Source organism: Mirounga angustirostris, unplaced genomic scaffold (assembly GCF_029215605.1).
Source record: "Mirounga angustirostris isolate CCGP_5_RB_7025 unplaced genomic scaffold, mMirAng1.0.hap1 SCAF_7, whole genome shotgun sequence".
NCBI lineage: Eukaryota > Metazoa > Chordata > Mammalia > Carnivora > Phocidae > Mirounga > Mirounga angustirostris.
The window spans coordinates 27,467,325-27,488,132 of NW_026991715.1; the positions used below are offsets into that span (position 1 = coordinate 27,467,325).

Sequence of the window (20,808 nt, forward strand, 5' to 3'; positions counted from 1 at the left end):
TGTAACCTAATCACTGCCAGGTTCGTTTGATGGCAACACTCCCAAATCCACCTGGAAAAAATTTGTGGGGGTGGAGTGATGGGAGCTGAGGGAAATCTGCAAAAACAAACAAAAATGAAAAGAGGAAAAAATGTTTCCTGACTTCCTTCCATAGGGTCAGAGGTTTTAAATACATAGAGGAGAAAATATTCTAAAAATCTTGAACATCGCATTTTCTTGTAAAAATCTGCAAGGCAATTTCCGTTAGATAAATGGGACAAATGTTATACTGTTTGATGTGAGTCACCCTATTTATCCATGCCACCCGAAGAGCTGAATTAGCATATGGTGCACCCATCACACTAATACCACAGGTTACGTGCTTCCAGTCCCAGTAAATGTCCTTCACCAGGCTTTAGGTAGAAAAGCTCACTTCTCTTAACTAAAAAGTTAAGCCAAGACTAGCTTATAGATTATAATACTTCTCTCTCCCCAAAGACCATTTAAGAGCAATCCTTTAAAAAAAAAAAAAAGCACACACATGGTAAATTTATGCCACTAGAGGGATTTATTCTTCCATTAAATAAAACTATAGCACTCTGAACTGTATTCAGAGCTGCAATTCCATCCAAGATTTATGTTAAGATTTTTTTCTTACATGAAAAACCAGACTCCCAATGAAAAGAAAAATAAAATCGCTCAGGGAAAAAAGTTTGAAGCCCTCCAAATGAATTTCATTTACATTTGAAGATAAAGGCAGATGTTACCACTTTACACTGATGGATGTCACAGAATCTACACAGGCACCTCCGTACACAACACATAGCCCATTATAGCCATTCGACACCGAGCTCTCCCTTGAAGGCACAGAGAGGCACACGGTATTTCCCTTGCTGAAGAGGCTCAAGGTTTTAGTTTAGAGAACCCGACATTAACGACAGGTGCACTTAGTGGCTATCATGTCTTCATATTCTTTGTAAGCAATTGAGCCATCTGGCTCGATGGTCAAAACACTGAGAGGGCTGTATTTAGCAGGCACACACGATGGTCTTGGCACCGAGGAGTCGAGCTTCTCGTGGATGATGTTCTGCACCATGGTGTGAACTGGCGAGCCATACCGATGTCCAACTGCCCTTGGACAGTCCCCTTTACAGTATCGAGGGTTGTATCTGGGCGGGGCCACGATCCAGTTGTCCCACTTCAGCTGGCTGAAGCTCAGCCTGAAGTCATGGAGTTCACACTCATGTTGGGGAAAAAGAAACTGTTTGAAGTATTCACTCAGATTCAAAGAAGCTGGAGCCCGAGGCTTGTTCAATGGCAAGCTGATGGTTTCCTGACCTCTCCGGTGACGAGGAGATCTTACACCCTCAGCCGACCCTTCTCCCTGGGGGCAGACGGACAGACCCCTGTTCTGGTCGGCACTCCGTGAAGGTCTCCGTTTATAGCGAAGGGAACACCACCCATGATAAGCCTGAGCGCTTGTGTCATTCAGATATAAAAGCAGTGAGGGGGGCACCTGGAGGGTCACGTTAAATGGCCTGTCCTGAGCTGAAGGATCCTGCCCCTGGTCTCTCGTGCAGGTAAAATTTACAGACATGTGAATACTTTTCTTGTTGGAGGCCACTAGAGGCTGAAGAAGAGTGGTCACATCAACTTCAAACCATGTGTATTTCTTTTTCAATTCAAACTCTAAGTTAAAGGTAAATGAGGACAGAGCTCTATGGGGGATCCTGCTAGAAGACTCGGGCTCTTTGATCACCAGGTTGCACACACATTTAACAGCAGAGGGAAAAGAAATGGAGTTGCTGAAAGTGTATAGCAAGACTGACTTCAATAAGTTTTCAACGGCAGTAACACGATCCAGGTTAAACAGCAGGTCCACTGATGGAACGGATCCTGAGAAGAAAAACAACCCACCAATAGTGCTTTAATACAAAAACATAATAGCAAGTCAAATCAAGGCATTTATCCTTCATAATGCATTTTCTCCCTTCTCTTTCCCCACTTCCTCCAGCCTTAAAAAGGGTGGGGGGTGGTTTTAGAGAAAATACTGGGAATAGGTACCATAATTAACTGCCAGTGAGTACAACTATTTTATCACCAGAAATTCTGAACAGCTTTGGTAGTGAATAAAAACAACGGAGAATCATTACATTTCCCAACCTCCAGTTTCCCGATCTCAGTAAAGGACTCCAAACATAGAAGAAGCTAGTAAATACTATTTTTCCTCTTGGATAGTCTCTGGAGAGATAACTGTAATAAATACGCTTACCAGCCTTGTTAAAAACACTTTCTAAGCCCTAATGAACAGTCAATAAAGATCTTAATGGTCTAATTTGGAACACTTGAGATTGATGACAAATGGAAGCTTTAAAACCAATCTCATAAAATAAGACCTCAAGGAAGAAGGAAAGGTTTTAAACAGCCACAGCTGACCCGTTGGGTTAGAATGGTTTTGGTCGTGAGCTAGTGAACCTAGGTTGTTTGTTTTTTTTTTTTAAAGCACTGCTCCTTTCTCTCACACACATAGGACTCCAAGGTGCTGGGTCAGATTGATGACTAACACTTTGTTGTTGGGAGGACCTACTGTTCCAAATGCTGTCTTCAGTCGGCCTCTCACAGAAAGCAACAAACAAGGGAAAAACATCCTATTTAACACAATACACCAGTAGCTAGGAGGCGTTTCAGACACATTTCCAGGTCAGCACGAATAGAATGGGAATAATAAGCAAACAGAGGTCAAAATACCAGGTTTCCAGTCTTGATTTTGTGACTTTGGACAAGATGCTGACCTCCAGCAATACTCTGCTCAGTCTTTAGAGCCATTAAGTCTCTTGTAGCTCTGAACTTTACCCTATGAGCCCACGTTAATCCATGAGTGCATTAGAAAGAAACAGTAAGGTCAAGTACCAGATTTGTTTCAATGTGGATACGGAGTATCATGCAAAATAAAGAGTAATTCAAAGAGCAAGGCCCAGCTCCATTCTGTAACTGAAACACAGACAGGTCTATCAGCTTCCCACCACCCATTAACCAATCTGCTCCTACACACCTGTTGCCTGGTCCCCAGGAGCCTGCTTGTGCTGGGCACAGGATGTGAAGAGCCGAACAGTGTTGTAGAGAGGACTTCTGTTGGATTTAGGGATCCCCTCCTTGGTAGCATATGCCTTATAGAGCCTCTTCATGTAGCTCAAAGCTCTGGAGTCTGGCTGCAGCCTAGGAGTGCCACCTTGCCCATCATACAGAACCTTGAAAAGAGGAGAAAGGAAGCCAGATCTGTCTCTTCCATCTAGAGGCCGCAACAAAGACCAAGGCTCAGCCTCAGATTCCAATTCAGCACCAGCTGCAATTTGAGGTTCTCCTCTAGAAGCCTGAGAACCAAGGCTAATAGGGAAACACAGCCAGGAAAAGCAGAAAAACCAAAGGAAGAAGTTGCTAAGAAGCGCCATGGCCTGAAAGAACTAGCAAGGGATACATTTCCCCCTACCAGTCTTCTTGCTAAAAGCCAGGAAGAGCCTGGGTCAATCTCTTAAATAAATTTTAGGTGTGTGGGTAGGCTAGGGTCACTTCTGTAATCAGACCTCAAGGATGCCTAGCTGAAGATAATTTTTATCAGCTGTGCATCAAACCGCTGATAACGTCCTATTTATCCAATTTGTCTTCATTAGATACAGATGCATCTGGTTATTTAGCTTTCCTCTCCCCCTTTTTCCCCTCTCCCTTTTGAAGAGGCATTTATTTAAAACCTCTTAGGTTATTGTTAGGCCAATGGACTAGTTATGCAAGCTGAAAGGCCAAGAGAATTGAGAAATGATCTTAAAACCACCCATTTTTTTGAGATTAGGATTCTTAAAACGTTCCTTAGGTGCTTGCTGAAACTTCCAAAGCAAGTGGGAAAGCTACTCATGATGATAAGATCTGTTGATATGCAGTGTATTGGATTCACTCTTCCTCTCCATCCTCATCACCGCTCCCACTTCCAGGTGCTTAGAATAATTACTTCATGTTGATTTGGGAGTGAGAAAAAGTCACAATTGGCATTGAAATTCCAGAGAGCAGAGAACTGTTCGGTTGCCCAGTTCTCAGGGAGCTTCCTATGGAATATGTACTTGGAATACTGAAGTATGCTTTAAGAAGGACATCACCTTTAACCTTGACTCATTTTTATTTATTTTTAAAGATTTTATTTATTTATTTGACAGACACAGCGAGAGAGGGAACACAAGCAGGGGGACTGGGAGAGGGAGAAGCAGGCTTCCCGCAGAGCAGGGAGCCTGATGCGGGGCTCAATCCCAGGACCCTGGGAGTCTGACCCGACCTGAAGGCAGACGCCTAACGACTGACCCACCCAGGCGCCCTTACTCATTTTTAAATATAATATCTTGATCCTTTGGTCTGCACATTCATCTATATATATTTTGGTTGAAAGGTTTGGAGATGTTTGCAGGGTTTTTTTTTTTTTAATTTTAATTTTTAATTTAATTTGCTAGGGTGTTTTTGTTCTTGGTATAAGGACTTAAGTTCTTGGAGCTGAGACAAGGCTAGAGATGATGTTTTAGGAAAACGAGACAAAGGTGCGCCATGAAAGCCTGAAATGAGGGCATCTCCAGTGCACCGGCGAACAGACCATGCTGGAAGGAAGTCAACCCCCACTCATGGTACGAGATTCAAAAGCAGTCGGTGCAGTACCTAGCTTGATGAAACCGAGGTATGCTTGCAAATTTCAAGTTCATTGCCTGCCAAGACTCCCTGGCCCCTGGCTAGGAGGCAGGGTTCCATAAAACACACGCCAACTGTTGAACGACAGCTCACTCCGACATCACACATGGCCGGCAATTCCACGAACAGAACATTTACAGGCGCTCTGCTTCGGGCAGAAAGGCCAGGCCCGCAGCAGCCTTCCGCAGAAAGTGCTTTCGGAAACGCCGAGAACGCCCGCGGGGCAGTGGGGAAGCGAGGGCGGCGGGACCTACCCGGCTGCGCAGCGCGCCCCGGCCAGGCCTGGGGGGCAGGTGGCGGCAAGCCCGCGGCTGCGGAGGTGGCCCCGTCCCTCCTACCGCCACCCCCGGCCGGCTAGCAACTCTTTGCCCATTCCCTGGGGACTCCTCCTGGGGCGCAACTTGAGGAAACGTTTTTATTCTCCCCGGGGACAGTCTAAGCCCCGGCCGTGGACTCTCGGACCGCGGCGGCCGAGAGAAGCCCCAGATGCACGTCTCTGATCCTGGTACCGGGGTCGCTGATGTTCTGAAAAGAACCGACCCCTTTAGCGCCCGGACCGGAGCGTCGAAGGCCGCATGCGGCGGCCCCTCCTCCGGCCTCTGGGCGCCCTCCACAGGCCCTCGACGCCGGCTGGCCCTTCCCTACACCTCTCTGCACCCCTCGGCGCCGGCCGCTCCCCGCGGTGACAGGAGGCTGAGGGGTGGCGTGGAGGCCTCGCGGGGCGCCCCCCGGCCGCAAAGCCCGTTACGGCGGGGAGTCCCGCGCTTGGCCCCGCCCCTCCCTCCCCCGGCCAGGCCACTTCCCCGCAGAAGGGGGAGCAACGGCGCCTCCCCCTGGAGGCGGCCGGAAATGGTATTCCCCGGAAGTGACTTCACGGCCTCCCGGACCGGCGTCCAAACCCAGCGGAAGTGACGGGCGGAGACCGTTGGTTCCCGCGACTGTGGAGGGCGAGGTGGGCCCCGCGCGGGAGTGAGGTCCGGTCGCGCGGTCGTGGGGGTCCCTGGGAGGGTGGGGGCGCCGCCTGGGCCGGGAAGGATGAGGAGCTCCGGGGAGGGCGTCTCGGGTCGGGGGCGGCGCGTCCCGGGACTGAGGCAAGCGCCCGTCCACCCTCGGTCTTGCAGGCGCCGCCGCCACCATGGGCCGCGAGTTTGGGAATCTGACCCGGATGCGGCATGTGATCACCTACAGCTTGTCGCCCTTCGAGCAGCGCGCCTTCCCGCACTACTTCAGCAAGGGCATCCCCAACGTGCTGCGCCGCGCGCGGGCGTGCGTGCTTCGCGTCGTGCCCCGTGAGTGCCTTGGCCCGGTGGGGGGCGGGACTCCGTCAGACGCCGAGTGACCGCGGGCCCCTCGGGGAGCTCCCTCTACTTGCCACTCACACGGTTTCTCATGCTTCAGTGTTCGTGAAAGCCCTTGCGCTAGTGTATCTTCCCCATCTTACAGGGGAGCAAACTGAGTCACAAACGACCGGCCCAAGGTCACTTGTGTGATTCCAGCGTCATCTTTACACACTTCGTAGCGATGAGCTGTTACGTGTGAGATATGCCCCAGATAGTGATGATAGCAGGACGGCATTGTGACTTGGCAAAAAAACAAACAAAAAACCCCCACAGAAGTGTGCACTGGCGTGTTAAATGGTGAAGTATATGGTACTGAATTATGTCTCACTTATCTCTAACATTTAAAAAAATGTGCAACTGGGTGGCTCAGTTGGTTAAGCGACTGCCTTCGGCCCAGGTCATGGTCCTGGAGTCCCTGGATCGAGTCCCGCATCGGGCTCCCTGCTCGGCGGGGAGCCTGCTTCTCCCTCTGACCCTCCCCCCTCTCATGCTCTCTATCTCATTCTCTCTCTCAAATAAATAAAATCTTAAAAAAAATAAAATAAATAAAAATAAAAAAATGTGCAACTGGGGAGAGAGAGGGAAGGTTTGGTGACAGATTTTCCTGGGATGGCCCTTTCTTTTGGTCACCTGCAAAATGGGTGTATGATGTAACCTTCCTTGATCGTCTGGTTTAAAAGTGGCTTCTTGGAAACTAGAGACAGTAGGGCAGAGCCTGCAGTGAGTCAGAAAAGAAGCCTGGGACCCTGGGGTCTTCCGTGGGCTCGATGCTTACTCTCACTTTTGATTTTTAAAGCGTTTGTAGGATTTTACCTTGTCTACACATGGGGGACCCAGGAATTTGAGAAATCCAAGAGGAAGAATCCAGCTGCCTATGAAAATGACAAATGAGCCATTCATCTGGATAGTGGTTCCCAGTGTCTGAAGGATCCTTCTCTGGGAGAGGAGTCTACACTGTAGTGTCTTGAAGACGTGAAGACGTAATAAACTTCTTATGGATTGCACTGTTGTGATTTTGCATTTTTGTGAGCAAGTCCTTGGTGTGACTGCTGATGCTCAAGTTCATGAACTCCCCTTCCTAGCATGAGTCCTGAACAGTTTGGCTAGTCTGCGAGTTTGGTGAAGGATCTGGGCTCAGTGCTTGTTCTCTAACCTACAAGAAATTAGCGGCAGTTACTCCTGCAGCTGATGAGTGGTGGGTGGCATGAACTGTGGTCTTGGTTCCTCCCATAATAATAAGATCTGGTAACTATATTATAATTACTGTGTGTCAGGTATTTAGCCCTTTACACAAATAAGTACTTGTAAACTGCAGAACTACCTTTGAATTAAGTAGTAGTATTGCATTCATTTTGCAGATGAGGACCCAGGAGCACAGTGAAAGTAATTTGACCAAAATGACAGAGCTAATGAATGGTGGAGTCTGGCACTAAAGTTTTTGCTCCTAAAGCTTTCCTAGACTGCCTTTCCCGGCTAAGACAGGCCTTCCTTAGCCTGAGGGGAAGGAAGTCAGCTATATAAGGAGGGGGTGAGGTCACCCCTTGGCCTCTAGAGCTAAACTGCCTGTGTCTACCAGGTTGCCAGTGGTGGGCTTTAATCACATATGGCCCATGATGCTTAAAATATTTACTCTCTGGCCCTTTATTGAAAAGTTTACCCCTGTTTTAGAGCCTTTGAATTATCTTTTTTAGTAGAAAGGTGCCCTTTTTCCCTCACCAGGAGATGGTTACAGGTAGGTGTTGGTAGTGTTATGCTTCTGGTTCCCTGCTCCATTTCCAGAAACTTCCTCACTTTTTTTTTTTTAAAGATTTTATTTCTTTGAGAGAGAGAGAGAGAGAAAACACATGAGAGGGGGGGAGGGTCAGAGGGAGAAGCAGACTCCCCGCCGAGCAGGGAGCCCGATGTGGGACTCGATCCCGGGACTCCAGGATCATGACCTGAGCCGAAGGCAGTCGCTTAACCAACTGAGCCACCCAGAAACTTCCTCACTTCTAAGGACACTTGGTGCTTGTCTAGAGCAGCAACTTTCACAGTGTGGTTCAGTTTCTGGTTGTATTTTTTTTTTTCTTATTCTAATGATTATTCTTGTCTGTTAGGAACTGAAGTTAAAATACTTCAAAACAAACAAAAAAAATGGTAATATAAATTGTATTGATTGGGAGGCAGGATAAAGAACCTCTGAGTCTGGTGAACTTAGGCCCCATACTCTTTAACCTGTGCTGCTTCGCTGTATGATACAAGGAAGAAACCTGCGTTCCTGAGCTTTGACCGTTTTGTCGGTAAGATGACGTGTTAATACAAAACCACAGGGTTGTGGGAATGGTGAAATGAGTGATCTGTAGGAGTCTGGCAAGCTTAAAGGACACCTGTACGATGGAAACTCCTGCCTCACCCAACGTGGTGGAGCCCAGTTTTCCTGGGCTCTTTGTCTGTATTTGTTCCGAGGGTTTGCTGCATGTTTGGGGCATAGACTGTTGAGAATTTGATGAAGCTGTGGACCTGAAGATGGGAATGCACCACCCATCCTTCACGCCACATAGTTTTTCCTTTTTTTAAGATTTTATTTGAGAGCTTGAGGGGGTGGGGAGGGTCAGAGGAAGAAGCAGACTCCCCGCTGAGCAGGGAGCCCCGATGGGCTCGATCCTGGGACTCCAGGATCGTGACCTGAGCCGAAGGCACATGCTTAATTGACTGCATAGTTTCAACAGGTTCGGGCACCAGGGCAGAACCACTGTCTTGACAGGCCATTCATCGGTCTCTCCCTCTGACTAGCCCCGAGCTTCGGGGAGATGGCTACCCTCTCCCATCTTCTTGGCTTCATTTTACCCCAAGACTTTATTTCTTCCTGGTTCCTTGACTTCCTTGGAGATAACAGCTCAAAAGCAAATGTACCCTTTCTCAGCTCTGACCAGGCACCGCGTCTGGTCTGCATCCTTTTCATCCCAGGAGTGCTCTGAGAAGACCCCGCTGTAAGCAAGCCCCTTTACCTGCTGAGCTTCTGCCTTTGAAGAAATTACGAAAGTCTGCCGTCAGGCTGTCTCGCACCAAAGGGCTGACTTCTAAGCTGGGGGCACGGAGCCCTGTGTAGCAGGGTGCTGAGGTAGGTGGGGGGCTGGAACGTGGTGAGCTGTCTAGCTCTGCAGTGCTCCTGTAAGTGATAGGGGATCTGGGATGATTTTAGGGACCATTCTATCTGCCGAAGTCCACAAAGAAAAACTGGGGTGAAGTCTCTCAAGGAAGAAAGGGACCACTGCTGCGGGCCCCACTGCCTGTGACCATCCACGTGGAGCCTCCAGCCCTGGGTGTGGCGCCTTCATCTGCTTCCAGGGCACAGCCACTTACTCACTTGGCCCTTCTCCTCAGCAGGGCCCTGCCCCGACCAGGGCTTTGATCTCTGCGCTGTACAGTGTGGCAAAGTGAACTCCGGTTTGCCAACCAAGTCCCGGAGACGCAGGCCCATCTGGTGCCAGGTACAGCCGGCAGAAAAGCAAATACACTTTGACCCTTGAAGTTCTACCTGGAAGTTTTTCCATTTCAGAGTCTTTCATTTTTTATTAGGCACATCCTGCTCAGGGACAGCAAAAAAGTCTCCAGTTACTTCCACGCCTTCATGGTCTCCTCTCCCCCTGGAATGTGTTTCCAACTGCTCGTGTGGCTACACCCTTTTTCTCCCGTTGCATCCTGTGCCCGTAGCTCAGCGGCAGAAAGTCCCTGGGACTTGTTGTAGTAGAGTTACCAAGCTAGAAGCTCTCAAACAAGCTTCTCATTTTCTTCCTTAAATTAATCATTTGAACCCCCAAATGTCAGCGGCTGAGAGGCCTCAGATCTACTCCCATCTCATTGGGAGAACAAGAGACTAAAGCTCCAAGGGAAGGGGCCGGGCTGTGGTCAGCTACCCTAGACCCCCTGCTCCTGCCTCCCGGCCAGGCGTTCTCTTTATGGCGGAAATGAGTAAAGGCTCCTCAGACCTTTCTGCTGGAGGAAGGCATTGTAGTTGTGTGTTTACTCATTCAGCAAAATACTTGGCTGTAGAGAACTCACAAATTTTTTACATTTATTAATTTCAGGAATAGGATTTCACAACTATTCGAGGGCCGTGGGATGGCTGTGGACGACTGTTGCCCCCCTCAGCTGATGCTGTCTGCATGCCACTTCGCTTTTAAAACTTGGACTTTTAGGCATCTGGGTGGCTCAGTTGGTTAAGCGACTGCCTTCGGCTCAGGTCATGATCCTGGAGTCCCGGGATCGAGTCCCACATCGGGCTCCCTGCTCAGCAGGGGGTCTGCTCCCTCTGACCCTCCTCCCTCTCATGCTGTCTCTCATTCTCTCGCAAATAAATAAAATCTTAAAAAAAAAAAACTTTGACTTTTGCTCCATGGTTGATTTAAAACAATGACGAAGGTAACATAGACGTATGTTGAAATACTTTTCCTGAGATGCCTGGGTGGGTGGCTCAGTTGGTTAAGTATCTGCCTTCGGCTCAGGTCATGATACCACGGTCCTGGGATCGAGCCCCACATCGAGCTCCCTGCTCGGCGGAGAGCCTGCTTCTCCCTCTGCCTCTAACAACAGCAACAACGACGAAAGAAATATTTTTCCTAACAGTGGTTCCTTCCATGGGCAGTAACTAACAGGTTTTTCCTTCTGGGAGGAGGGTGGCACACAAGATAGAGGCTCAAACCCCAAAGGCTTCTGCAGTGTTGTCCCATTCATGATGACGATGGTACATTTTCCCCTAGGCACACTGGAGCCTCAGGGCCTGTCCTTGGCTAGGGTACTGGCTATATATTAAATTAACACAAAAGGCTAATTTGATTTTGCTTGGGGCACAGGAAGGCAGATATGGAGGATTAGGAGAAAGTACCCATGTTTGGAACTAGAAGTTTCCAAATCCCATTTGGCATATCCCTCTCTTAAGAGCAGGCTGGCACTGAGGCCACACCAGACCCAACTGTCTCTAGGACATCACGTTGTTCAGTCTCTAGCTTATCTAATCGGGTTTGTGTTCTTACCCAATGTTCACTAGGTCATCACATAGTTTCTTCCCCACCCCACAAAGGTTCCTAGTTAAGCCCCTACGTGGGGGTGATTCAACATCCCAGCTCAGGGGTAAAGGGAAGGAGCAGCTGACTAGTCTGCTTCTCCGTGTTCCTAACATGCAAGCAGCCGTGTCTCTCTCTGGGCTCGGCTCCATGGTCCTTAATGGCCCAGAACCAAGACAGATCTGTGGAGTCACACCCCCGTCTCCCCCTGTCCCAGTTCCTAGGCCCACCTCACCACCGTCTTCTCCCCTGACGAGAGGACTGGCAACCGTCCTGTTCCACCTTCAGCTGTGCCTCATCTCCTCTGCTTTACCTTGCGGAACAGACAGGTTCAAACCAAATATCCGACCTCCGACGATGGCAAGGGCCTTGGGAAGAGGTATCAGCCACGTTTTTACGGAGACACCAGTCAGAGAAATAATCTTGTTACCTTTGTCTTGTTGGCTCACCCTTCCCAGTCATAGGAAGATCTGAAGTCCTATAAATCTTACTCAAAAGTTACACCTTTTCCCCAAATCATTTAATGAGTAGCCACAACACCTCACGACTTAGGTACATGCCCTTTCTTGTTCTGGCAATTTGCAGCAGTTCTGCTTAAGTTGATGGATGTTTTGGGCTTTAGTGATATCTCAGCCCTAGGCCTGCTCCCCTGAGGCTGCTGGAAGGCTCTGCCCCGCAGAGGGACCCAGTCAACTACCGCGAGGAAAGCCCAGAATTCAGGGATTGCAGTGTGATTTGTCACCATCGTCAAGCAATCCCACTGATTTAGGAGCCCCTGCTAACTCCTCATTCACAGTTTTTAAAAACAAAACAAAAAAACCTATACTCATTCATTCAATTCACCCACAGTTCAGGTAAGTCCCACATCAGTCTTGATTGCCTTTCCTCTGGGAGAAGGCAGGTAGGCCAGACTTTGAACTTGCCACAGCTGGGTCCATTCTTCTAGGGAGATGATCTGGAGCAGGTAACTAGGAGGGCAGGCCATCTATACAAAAGGGGGGATCTGGGGCACTGTTACATCACACCTGCTGAAGAACCTCCCACAGAAGGGAGGTGAGGGCCTTATCCAGTTGCCTGTAATACAATAGATTGGTGCCTCTTTCCCAGACAAGGCTGAGAGGGGTCAACGTGAAGACCTCATTATGAGACTTCTATTGATTATAGTGATCTCACTGAGCTATTTTGGAATCAAAATGTGGCTAGGTGCCTGGTTTCCCTCAGTGGCTTCACGTGGCTTTCAAAGGGAAGGAGAAGGTGGTGCTGACTTTTGGTAAAAGGGTCCAAGCCAGCAACATAAAGTCCAGGTGAGGGATCAGTAAATACAACGTGCCTGAAAGGCAGGCCTTGAGCACATTCCTCTGGTAGACATTAACTTATTAAATCGACCCTGACTGCAAATACAAACTTTGCCCCATCTCACCTGGCAACCATAAAAGAGGTGAATTTCAGTCTATAAAAGCAAGTGGGAACTGTTGCTGGATCCCAGGCTCCGACAACCTCCCTCCGGCAAGATGTGGCACTTCAAACTCTTTGCAGTGCTCATGATCTGCTTGCTGCTGTTGAACCAGGTAGGAAGTGGATGTGCGGGGATTGTGCTGGTGGGAAAATCATAAGCAGAACTTGAGAACGGGACTCAGCCCTGAGGAAGGGTCCCTCTGCCCTCGAGTCTACAGCGTCCTGGGGGTGATCATTCTCCCAAGGTGTGCAGAAGGGGATCAACGCTTCGATACCTGAGGTTGTCTCTGCCCTACAGGTAGATGGCTCCCCCATACTGGAACTGAGTTCAACAAAGAGAAGGCTACGGAGAATGACCCCGTTTTGGAGAGGGGTCTCCCTCAGGCCCATTGGATCCTCTTGCCGGGACGATTCCGAGTGTATCACGATGTTGTGCAGGTATTCCACAAACTTGAGAGCAGGGCCGAGGAAAGATCAGCACACACACTTACCTAAGAATAAAAGTGGACTAGGCGATTGCCTGGGCTGTAGCCCGGAGCTCCCTGGAGAATCCCTCAGGATTCAAGAACCAAGAACAGCTCCACACAGGTACCACGAAAGAGTGGTGCCTTTGCTTTCTGCAGTTTACCCTGAGGTTGGATAGAACAAGCAGAGGAAGGAAATGCGGAAGAGGTGGCTGGCTCTGGGCACTGCTAGATCTTTGTCGTAAAAACCACCTTTTCTTTTCCTTTAGAAAAAGACGCTGTTCCCTAAGTGTGGCCCAGGAATGATGTACAAATCAGGGGAAAAGAGGACAGCGCTCACCTACAACAATGCTCCGTTCTATGGAATATTGATGAACTGCATTTTGGCTGGAGACACTTAAGTGAAGCAGTCTTGTATTTTTAATATTTAAAGACAGATATATGCTTTAAACTGGTCTCCGTTTCTTCTTAGAATGTTATGTAGATAAGCATTACTAAACTTGTCAGTTTAGAGTTTATTTTTCTATGTATATTATTAAATGTCTCAAAATTTTCATAGTCTGGAATTCAAGCTTTTGAGGGTTTGAAAAGGATTCATTTTGTATGCTACAGAAAGAATCCCAGCATTGCCCAATAGCAGACTTCTCAACCTGCAAAGTGCAGTGAAAGTGAACACTTAAGAAACAAAGAACACGATGAGAGGCTGAAAGACGGAAGTTTCCTAACAGCCACATGATCAGCCTTGGCAAGTTCACGAGCTGTGGCCCTGGATCCTGGCCCTTCACTCCGTGTCAGGACTCTCCAGTGAGGTGTCAGAGATGGGCAGTGCTGGCATTTGCGACCTGATGATGTGCCCAAGTCTGTCTAGGACTGAACAGAAAGCAGAATTGGAAGAAGAATCTAGTTTAATAAAACAATAAAAGCCCAAGCCCCCAAGAACAGTAGAAAAGACTTCTTTTGAGATTTCTGCTGGAGCAGGGAGAATTGTGATTTATGCAGAAGGACGCATGGCCAGCAAGTTCAGAATTTCTGTAATCAGGAAATGAGAGCTGGACTGGGGGTCCAGACTTTTCAGGTAGAGTAGCAGTGGGCACTAAGGTACAAAGCAGAAATTACACTGAAAAGGCAAAGTAAGAGTTGAAGAAGTTTAAAGAGCACAGTGTTTATAAACTTTAATACAGAAAATCTATTTGATATTTATTAAACTTAGTTTCTCCAGCTATGGTTTGGCATTATACAAAGCATCTTAATGACACAGTAGAGTTAAAAAGATCTTTACAAATTGAAATGTGATACCCTTGTCTCCAAATATTTTAATTGCCATAAATTTGTTTAAAAATACACATTAAACGCATGTTTGACACTCTAAACTTTCTATAATCTCAATACCACAAAATACATATAATATACTATACAGATGTGGAAAAATCTAGTTAGTATATAATACTTTGCTCACCATTAACAGCTTTATTATGTGAAATGCACATACTTAGAAATCCTAGCTTTTGAGCCCCAAAGTACCTCTGAAATTTTAATGTATTGCAACAAATAAAAATCACAGTATGTAATTGAAATTTTGGTTGAAAATGTCAGATGCCTCAATATTTTGGATAAAAGAAATGTAAAACAAAGATGTGGATCATGTACAAAAACAAAGGCATCCTATCAGACACTAACAGTACCTTTCTGCAAAATCAACAAGGCTTTTAATTTATCAGCGGCATTACTTCCCCTCCAAAACCCTCCCCAAATATCAAACCGTTATTCACCAGTTTTAATTTCAAATAAGATAAAAGGATTCAATAAATATATAAGCATTTCCATCCTCCATATACAAAATTTCTTAAAACCATTCAAAACGGAGGCTAGATAGAAATTTTCATAACCGTGCTAACCAACCTCACACCTGGTCCTCCCAAGGAGTGCCTTTTCAGGCATTGCCAATGGGGCCAGCTCTGGTGGTGAGCCCTGCCTGCCCCACCCCACCCCCAGTACTGTTGAATGCTCATGTCAATGATTTGCCAGGTGTGTGCATACAGTTATAAAATGGGGACACTTCTTGAACAACAACAACAAACTCAATGGTATGGATAACCATGGCAGAAATTTGAAAGGCAGCATTTCCAAACAGATATTTTCCAGAGAGGAACAATAGCAGGTAGAAAATTCCAGTGGTTAAAAGCTGAAAAGAAACCCCACGTGGAAGCGGTAACAGGTCAAAAACTACAGATTACTAGAATTTCTGGGTGGGAGCTTTTCTTCCCCATGCTCATTTAGAGAGCTTTTTTGGTTTCTTTTTTAAGAATGGCAATTTATGCTTAGCTGAGCAATGGTGGCACGGAGAGGTCAATGCTGACATTCCTAAAGTCAACTTCATTCCATAATGACTAACTTGGGCTGCTATTTCAGGATACTTAAACATCTAGAACACTCGGTTCGGACTTAACTGTAATGCCTTATTCTGTGACCAGATTCCATCAAAAGGAAGAGATTAAGTATTTTTCCACTGCTTTTCTAGAGACAGTGACTTCTTTTTAATGAACCATGAGGTTCCAATGAAGAGAATCAGCATGTGCTTTACCTATTAGTAGTAACTTACTTCCTGTCACTTGTCAGCTTGGTTCTAAGGTCTAGAAGTCTAAACTGAATCTCTCCATTACGGAGTATGTGAAAGAGAAGCACGCAAAGAACATGACCAACTTGGCCTCTTCCTCTACATATTCGAAATCATTTGATACTTATCTCTCTTCTCTTTATTTTACACGATAGCAACCTTAGATGTGCAGTGTTATTTATTACTGGAAAAAAGTCTGCCTCTCCAACACGTTAATACCTGAAATCAAAATAAAATCTGTGCTCCACATAATTAGGGAATATGGGTGATAGGAGTCTACATGGATGTGAAATGCTTTGCTTCCCAATTTAATTAGCTTAAAAAAAAAAAAAATCATCACAATCTGCCTAAAACAGTCATTCCCATTAGATGTTCCTGGGACCCAGAGGCAAACTCCTATAATTCAAAATACATAATGAGGCCATTTTATTCAATTAGCAACTGAAAAATTAAAATCCTTCCCACCCTGTAAGAGCCCTATTATACTACAGAAGGGCTCAAATATATTTTAAAAGTTAATTTACTACAAATCATAGTAATTAAGCTTTAACAATCTAAAAGGAATACACATTGCACCCCTGAACATTAATATTCAAGGTGTCAACAAGAAAGTGTCTTAGATCAATTTAATAAATAATGTGGAAATAGTTGCACTAAGCTAAAATACTAAACACACACATTTTTGACAAACTAATTTCATGTTTTCATACATACATACATATATATAAAGTGTGTATGTGTACATAATTTTAAAATCCAAAGCTGCATACCCTCACACCTAGAAGAGTGCACAGTGTACCTCCCCTCTACACAACGAGGCATCACTGACTCACTGCCTGGAGCGACCACTGGCTGCCCTTCAACTCCAGAGCGCTGCCGGCCTCCAGAACCAGACCTTTCACTTAGAGCAGGTGCCTTCTGTAGGTACTTGCTTCACAATGCAAGCTCACTCAATGAAGAGAAGTTCCCAAAGTTTCTGTCATTAAATACAAAATGATGCTTGTCTGATTTAGCTGATTAAACCTTTCTTTAATAAAAAGAAACAAACAACAATTAAAAACAACAACAACAGTGAATCTAGTAAAGCCACAAGTGAATGCAAAGTGCGGCCCAGACGCCAGGGGCCCAGCAGCGGGGGAGCCAGCCAGAGCACAGGCATGGGTGGGCACGTGCACCATTACTCTACACTGCTTGTGCCCTGGAGAATTAAACGGTGATGGTCAGCCTTCTCCACTCCTCAGCAACTACAGCTGAAGAGCTACCTGGAGTACTCACTGCTTATAAAGTTAGTTCTTGGCTACTTGCTCAGGAAAAGGTGGCACTGAGGCAAGAAACGGGCTGAATGCTCCCCAGCCAGACCGGACCCGGGCTGGACTGCGGCAGCTGAATCACTTGGGAGGCGAGAGCTCCCCACAGCCCAGCCCAGGCCGGGCAAAACCACCACGTGACAACCTCATCCACTGTTCACCGGCTGCCCGTGAAGAGACTGGGGGTGTAGGCTGCTGCCTCCTGGCATACAATGTGGTCTTAAGAAGCAGTCGACAGAGTGATTTTTTTAAAGAGTTGCTATATCTATAATTAACTATATATTAAGTACAAGTCTCAGACGAAGTCAGTTTTTAGCCACTTGTCAAATTCAGTTTTAAATGGTTAGAGAACACTGAAGACACCTATTGAGGAAGGAGGAATGGTGGCCAAAAAGGGAGTCCAAAGTATGTGCTGGAGCAGATGAAGACACAGACAACTTTTGAGGAGATGGACACAGAGGAAAGGGAGTGTGTGTTTCCACAGACTATGACACTGAAAATTCAATTATTTAGGACAGGATTTTGATCCATTGCCCATTACCACCTGGTGGGAAAATCCCTGCCCACACTGAAAAGCTTGAAAAATTCATTTCCAAAGAATTAACACAGTTTCAGAGAGAGAATTAACTTAGTACAGCACCATAAAACATGCAGGAAACTATGTTTTAACAAAATATCAGTGTGACCCCAGAAACACTCCTGCTGCCTTTCAGGACACACAAGAGATCAGAATGCACTGGAACTCAGAGGTGCCCCACGGGCTGCCGTGAAAGCTTTATCCACTTCTAAGACTTCACCGCCAAGTAAGGAATCAGAGTAAGAGCAATCAGAGGACAGGACATACCTCTACTTGATTAACAGGGGCACGTTTCTTACCAAATAACTACCCTAATCACTGAGAAGTTGTCCCCGAAAGGAAAACTGTTCCTAAAACATAGGATAACATACTAATAAGATTAAGTTAGAAAGATTTCAGAAGCAATTTCTCCAAGAGAAAAAGATTAAATTCAGCATAATTTCTAGATTCCAATCCCCAGCGACATGCAAAAACAACCTGAGGTAGAGAACAGTTCAAAAGCTCTGTAAATATGAAGCCACAGGGCAACGAAGGTTCACTAGCTTCAGAAATAAGCGTAAAAAAAGCTCAAATACAGAGGATTCACTGCACCACTGGGCTTGGGAGATTCTCTATCCTTTCTTTCCCACTTCAAACCTTAGCAATCATCTATAAAGAGCAGGGCAATCCTTTTTTCTGATTGGATGAATTCATTTTTGGAATGGGGAGAATGACAAACAATTTTTTTGGGAGCAGCCAGTACCCAGTTAGACTAAGTCATGTACCAAAGCGTTAGCTTTTCTGAAATAAATTCATCTTTATGTGACCCTACAGGAAGATTAAAAAAGAAAGAGAATTTAACATGACTACTGCCAAAGACCAGCCATACTGGGCGATCTGGTCCTAGTGTAAAACTTCATCTGTAAACAATCCATAGAGTTTTCGTTCAAAGGTAAGATTTAAGGCACACCAGACATGATAGGGGCATGATAGAGGGTACATTTCTCACCTTTGACTCCGATGTGCACCTTACAGGGAAAGGTACTTTGATATACAACTCTTACAGAGCTGGCTTAAGCTCTACCCTTGCTCCCCTTCCCTTCCCACGGGGGCTAACATTGAACCAAATTAGGTACTTTTCTAGTGTGAATTTTCTGATCCCATCAGAAACATAAATCATTGGTGAGGGCCTTCATAATACAAAGGGAGTCAGTACAAGACAAGTTTAAAAGGAGAACTTCATCTCTACCTCAGGCATTATAACCTTAAATTGTATAGCAAAAGCACCCACAGCAAAGCTCCAGCCCATTCCCGCATTAGTCACTGCATGCTCCCAGGAGAGCATCACAATCTAGTGTGGCAAAAACATTTTACAAATAAGAATTCTGAAGTCACTGAAAGAGATATAGGCAGCAACCCTCAGGAGGTGGATCATCCTTTGTTCCACAGTAACTTACGGTTTCAATTAATCGTCAAATTATTAGCAACAAAAAAGAACACATGGTTTTAATCAAATCCATGAAGTTCAAGATTGTCCTTTTATGAAACTCTTCACATGATACCCTTCTCCTAGAAAGTTTGCCTGCCCTCTTTTGTAATGCATTAAATGCAAGCTATAGTCACCTTGTGATTGCTATAGTGTTATTAACACACATTCACAGTTCTTGAAATAATGCATACCAAATCAGACACATTTCATCTTCTATCTGTAGAATGCCATCTTCTCATATTTAAATGATTTTTCATGTGTAGAAGAATATCCTTAATACTAAGCATAAATTCTGCAATAAAATTGTAGTTAAGATTTAAAATAATATCAGGTAGCAGGTACAGAAAGAACATGTCCATAATCTAGATGAACCAACTCTTACTCTCAGAAGAGCTACCACAAAAAGACATTAGGTAACAAAGCTCCCCAAGTATATAAATAAAAATGCCTACCTTAAATTTACGCTGAATGTTCAACAGAGTAAATTTATAGGCAGAAATAACTGTTTTAAACTAGCCCCAATCTGGGAACTTAAAAAAATTAAAATAAATACAATTTCAATTGATTAGTTATGAATTGCAATTGGAATTTCAATCTTCTTACAGATCACTGAAACCGTCTTATCAATGTGCTGCAGATTTAAAAACACTTAAATAACTTTTCATATTGGGAATATTAAAGGGGTCAACTGACATCATGGCTTTGGGTTATAAATAACAACAACACATGAACCAGGGAGGAGAAAACCATTCCTCATTCTTAGTGTCGACTAGGTGGCATGTTATGGCAGTTTTCCTTCGTGATGTGACACAGTGTTGTGGAGAAAATCAGAGGCAACGAGGATGTGTTCAGTTCAAGATACCAGCTTGGCGTCCTGGCGAAGCCAGTGCAGTCCCTGCCGGGTGTATCGAACTAGGTCTGTCATGATGCTCGCGTTAAAGATGAGAGGGCCCATCACCTTATCCAGTTCAGCAAAGAATTCTAGGAAACCAAAACCAGTCATTAAATGATGTACACATTCTCCCGAAACACTGCTTTAAAAGTTTTAAGCCATATTATAAAACAGTAGTCAAATGAAGTCAAAAAAACACTCCCTCCTGCACTACAATGATGAGCATCCATGTTTTAGAACAAACCATCCCACAGTCTGTCTTTCAAGTTCTATTATTTTCCCTAAGTCATGAAACGCTTCAAACAGACTGTATGGTTAGGAATTAAGTGTTATACATAAAAGCACAATTCCACTGAAGGACATTATCAATTACTAGTATGCAGTACACGTGACTAAGATGGAGACAATGTACTACATTCTACTATTACTCAAAACAGTCTCTCTGTACTGTCTGTGTAAGAAGCAAGTGATACAAAAAAGTTCCTCGCACTGTTCCCCGTAAGAGCTCCTGTGAGGTTAGACATTTACGACAAACTTCCTGGTGTAATCATATGCCATGCAAACTGATAAACTATCCCACATTTTAGACAGTATAGCTTAAGAATGCAAAGGATGGAAACGAAAGGATTCTTCCTACGTGAACAAATAAAAGCTGATCTGCACGTGAGGTGGGTGCAGAGAGGAGGAAGGAACGACAGTGTCCTAACATTTGATCCCGATGCAATCTGGGAGAGAGAGAGGGATGTAGGTCTCAGACAGAAAGGGGAGTTTTTATACATGAAGAGAAAACGGGGTCATTCTCATGATAAACACCTCGGCCTACTCAAATAATTCAAGAAGCAATCAAAGAGAAGAGGAGAAAAGGTTCTTCTGTATAGAATTCCAGATAATAAATGCAGGTGCAATATCTGAATAGAAAATTCCTGTCCCCCTGCCCTTTTTTAAAGTAGG

The 20,808-nt window shown here is 45.5% G+C and overlaps 4 protein-coding genes across 9 annotated transcripts in view; 2 read left to right on the forward strand and 2 right to left on the reverse strand.

Annotated features, from left to right (window-relative positions):
• Nucleotides 1-513: 513 nt before the first annotated feature.
• On the reverse strand, nucleotides 514-12,630 carry GDF9 (growth differentiation factor 9). 4 transcript variants are annotated; one of them, XM_064595895.1, is made up of 3 exons: nucleotides 12,501-12,630; nucleotides 3,032-3,227; nucleotides 515-1,875 (listed from the first exon to the last, which is right to left on the reverse strand). In XM_064595895.1, the coding sequence occupies exons 2-3, from the start codon at nucleotides 3,162-3,164 to the stop codon at nucleotides 911-913; spliced, it is 1,098 nt and encodes a 365-aa protein (XP_064451965.1). In that variant the 5' UTR covers nucleotides 3,165-3,227; nucleotides 12,501-12,630; the 3' UTR covers nucleotides 515-910. The 4 variants fall into 4 exon arrangements, with proteins under 4 accessions (XP_045748471.1, XP_064451965.1, XP_045748473.1 ...); XM_045892517.3 differs by lacking the exon at nucleotides 12,501-12,630 and adding an exon at nucleotides 4,953-5,367; XM_045892516.3 differs by lacking the exon at nucleotides 12,501-12,630 and adding an exon at nucleotides 4,669-5,367.
• On the forward strand, nucleotides 5,519-7,042 carry LOC123856313 (cytochrome b-c1 complex subunit 8). 2 transcript variants are annotated; one of them, XM_045892518.3, is made up of 3 exons: nucleotides 5,519-5,650; nucleotides 5,820-5,987; nucleotides 6,835-7,042. In XM_045892518.3, the coding sequence occupies exons 2-3, from the start codon at nucleotides 5,834-5,836 to the stop codon at nucleotides 6,927-6,929; spliced, it is 249 nt and encodes an 82-aa protein (XP_045748474.1). In that variant the 5' UTR covers nucleotides 5,519-5,650; nucleotides 5,820-5,833; the 3' UTR covers nucleotides 6,930-7,042. The 2 variants fall into 2 exon arrangements, with proteins under 2 accessions (XP_045748474.1, XP_045748482.1); XM_045892526.3 differs by having other exon boundaries at nucleotides 5,551-5,672.
• Nucleotides 12,592-16,983, forward strand: LEAP2 (liver enriched antimicrobial peptide 2). The gene is made up of 3 exons (XM_045892561.3): nucleotides 12,592-12,648; nucleotides 12,834-12,973; nucleotides 13,269-16,983. The coding sequence occupies exons 1-3, from the start codon at nucleotides 12,592-12,594 to the stop codon at nucleotides 13,303-13,305; spliced, it is 234 nt and encodes a 77-aa protein (XP_045748517.1). The 3' UTR covers nucleotides 13,306-16,983.
• Nucleotides 16,984-18,205: 1,222 nt separating this feature from the next.
• The window catches only part of AFF4 (ALF transcription elongation factor 4), an 86,833-nt gene continuing 84,230 nt past the window's right edge, over nucleotides 18,206-20,808 (reverse strand). For both annotated transcript variants that reach the window (XM_045892542.3, XM_045892550.3), the window contains one exon: nucleotides 18,206-19,946. In XM_045892542.3, the coding sequence (XP_045748498.2) occupies nucleotides 19,819-19,946 (128 nt within the window). In that variant the 3' untranslated portion in view covers nucleotides 18,206-19,818. The remainder of the gene's footprint in view (nucleotides 19,947-20,808) is intronic.

Bases quoted from the DNA above. Each gene is read 5' to 3' on its own strand.
- GDF9 (XM_045892515.3), bottom strand. From the start codon at position 3,428: ATGGCGCTTCTTAGCAACTTCTTCCTTTGGTTTTTCTGCTTTTCCTGG. The intron at 1,876-3,031 runs GTGTGTAGGAGC...TTTTCTTCTCAG, and splicing joins TCCTGGGGACCAGGCAACAG to GATCCGTTCCATCAGTGGAC.
- LOC123856313 (XM_045892518.3), top strand. From the start codon at position 5,834: ATGGGCCGCGAGTTTGGGAATCTGACCCGGATGCGGCATGTGATCACC. The intron at 5,988-6,834 runs GTGAGTGCCTTG...TGATTTTTAAAG, and splicing joins CGTGCTTCGCGTCGTGCCCC to CGTTTGTAGGATTTTACCTT.
- LEAP2 (XM_045892561.3), top strand. From the start codon at position 12,592: ATGTGGCACTTCAAACTCTTTGCAGTGCTCATGATCTGCTTGCTGCTG. The intron at 12,649-12,833 runs GTAGGAAGTGGA...TCTGCCCTACAG, and splicing joins GCTTGCTGCTGTTGAACCAG to GTAGATGGCTCCCCCATACT. The intron at 12,974-13,268 runs GTATTCCACAAA...CTTTTCCTTTAG, and splicing joins TGTATCACGATGTTGTGCAG to AAAAAGACGCTGTTCCCTAA.